Here is a 1588-nt window from a genome sequence, read left to right on the forward strand (position 1 = left end):
ACGCAATAACAAAATAATATTTTCTTAACATTTTTTATACTTTAAAGATAATAGTTCATTATTTTGCTCACAACCAATTTCCAAGTATGAAAAAAGGCACTCTTTGTTGAATACTAACTCTAAGTTTTGTGTTTCAATAAATTCAAAAACACTCTAATCTAAATTTTCTGGATAATTTGACTTGAGATTTGGTAATGCTATGTTAATCGTAAAAACTAGAAGAACGAAGGAAAAGATAGTAGATAATTCAAGACCAGATTACAAAAATGAGTTACTAGCAGGGAGGTGGAGCTAGATACAATGGTAATCTCCCCATAATAATTGTAACTAATTTCTCTTCAAAAACAAAACCAATGCAGCTCCATTGTCTTTGAGCCAATTGTCATGGTTTATGCCGATATCATCAATAGGACACCGTATCCGTGGAATGGGCATAAATATCTCATAACAAACCTCCTCATTTAACCATAAAAAAATTACTATAAAGGAAGAGCAACTTTTATGTGAACCTAGTAGGAATTGCAGCAATTAAAATGATATGAGGATCTAATAAAAGGTCCATATCTTCACCAACAAACAAGCCCGTTGCTAAAATACCGCCACCAACTAAAAACTTCAATGGTCATATAGGCTGAACACAGTAACCCTAATAAGCGCATAAGCGTCACAATGTATGTCTAGGGTGTCAATGAATCAACAAAAGCCCAACAATAGCTAGCGTTTTAGGGAAAATCAATGCAAAAGTTATAGAACAGTCGAGCTCTAAGCTCAATAACAAGCAAGGAGCAGCTTGGAGACCAATACATGAGCATTAGTTGCTTTAAAAAAAAGTATAAGAACACAATCATAGAGAAATTGACGAGTACCTGAGCGATTTAGGAGGACGGTGCCGGCGCTCCGCATCCCGGCGGTGCAGGGGAACGATGGCGCAAGTGAGCTAGCTCAAAGAGGAATATGAACAAACAGATTGAACGCATTCGGGCTTCGGTGTTCGAATGAGGCGTAGCTGGATCGATTCTCATCTCATTACCTCTCTCGCAGGATACAGTGCCCCATCGGAACGCAGCTTCAGTTCCGATGAGGTTTTAATTAGTCTTCTAACATGTAACGTCAGATGATCTGAAGATAAGGCTGGTTACATTTATAAAATAAAATTGAAATGCCAAACTGAATTTATCTTGTAAGATGAAGACCTCATATTTAAGATTTTAATCGTAAAAACAAATAAATTATTATTTGAGCAAAGTTTTTTGGTGGGCAAAGAGAGGCTAAAAATTTTAGAAAGTATGCCACACAATTACAATTCTTAAGCATTTACGCATCTAACATTTGATATTCATATTCATATTCATATTCATGACACTTATTCTCCAAACTCCATTTTATCTTAACATCATTTTTGAAGTTGAAGGCTGTCTTTCTTCATCTGCCTCCATGGTTTCAAGTTGGAGCAATGCCAAAGGAGAAGGAAGATGGGAGTTTCAGTCTCTGCAAGTCATGGCCCTGTCGTTGCCTCTCTGATTAGCTATTGTCGCTACTGTATGCAGAGGGTTGCAGTCAAGAAGATGATGGTTTCGTGTGCAACCGT

At 37.0% G+C, this 1588-nt stretch overlaps 1 protein-coding gene across 3 annotated transcripts in view; it reads right to left on the reverse strand.

Moving 5' to 3' along the window:
- The window catches only part of LOC110030076, a 35467-nt gene extending 34280 nt beyond the window's left edge, over positions 1-1187 (reverse strand). For all 3 annotated transcript variants that reach the window (XM_020732630.1, XM_020732627.1, XM_020732628.1), the window contains exon 1: positions 867-1187. Coding sequence is in view for 1 of the 3 variants with exons in the window: in XM_020732627.1 (XP_020588286.1) it covers positions 867-903 (37 nt within the window). In the remaining 2 variants the exon portion in view is untranslated. The remainder of the gene's footprint in view (positions 1-866) is intronic.
- Between the last annotated feature and the right edge of the window lie 401 nt (positions 1188-1588).

Source organism: Phalaenopsis equestris, unplaced genomic scaffold (genome assembly GCF_001263595.1).
Source record: "Phalaenopsis equestris unplaced genomic scaffold, ASM126359v1 Scaffold000649, whole genome shotgun sequence".
Classification (NCBI taxonomy): Eukaryota; Viridiplantae; Streptophyta; class Magnoliopsida; order Asparagales; family Orchidaceae; genus Phalaenopsis; species Phalaenopsis equestris.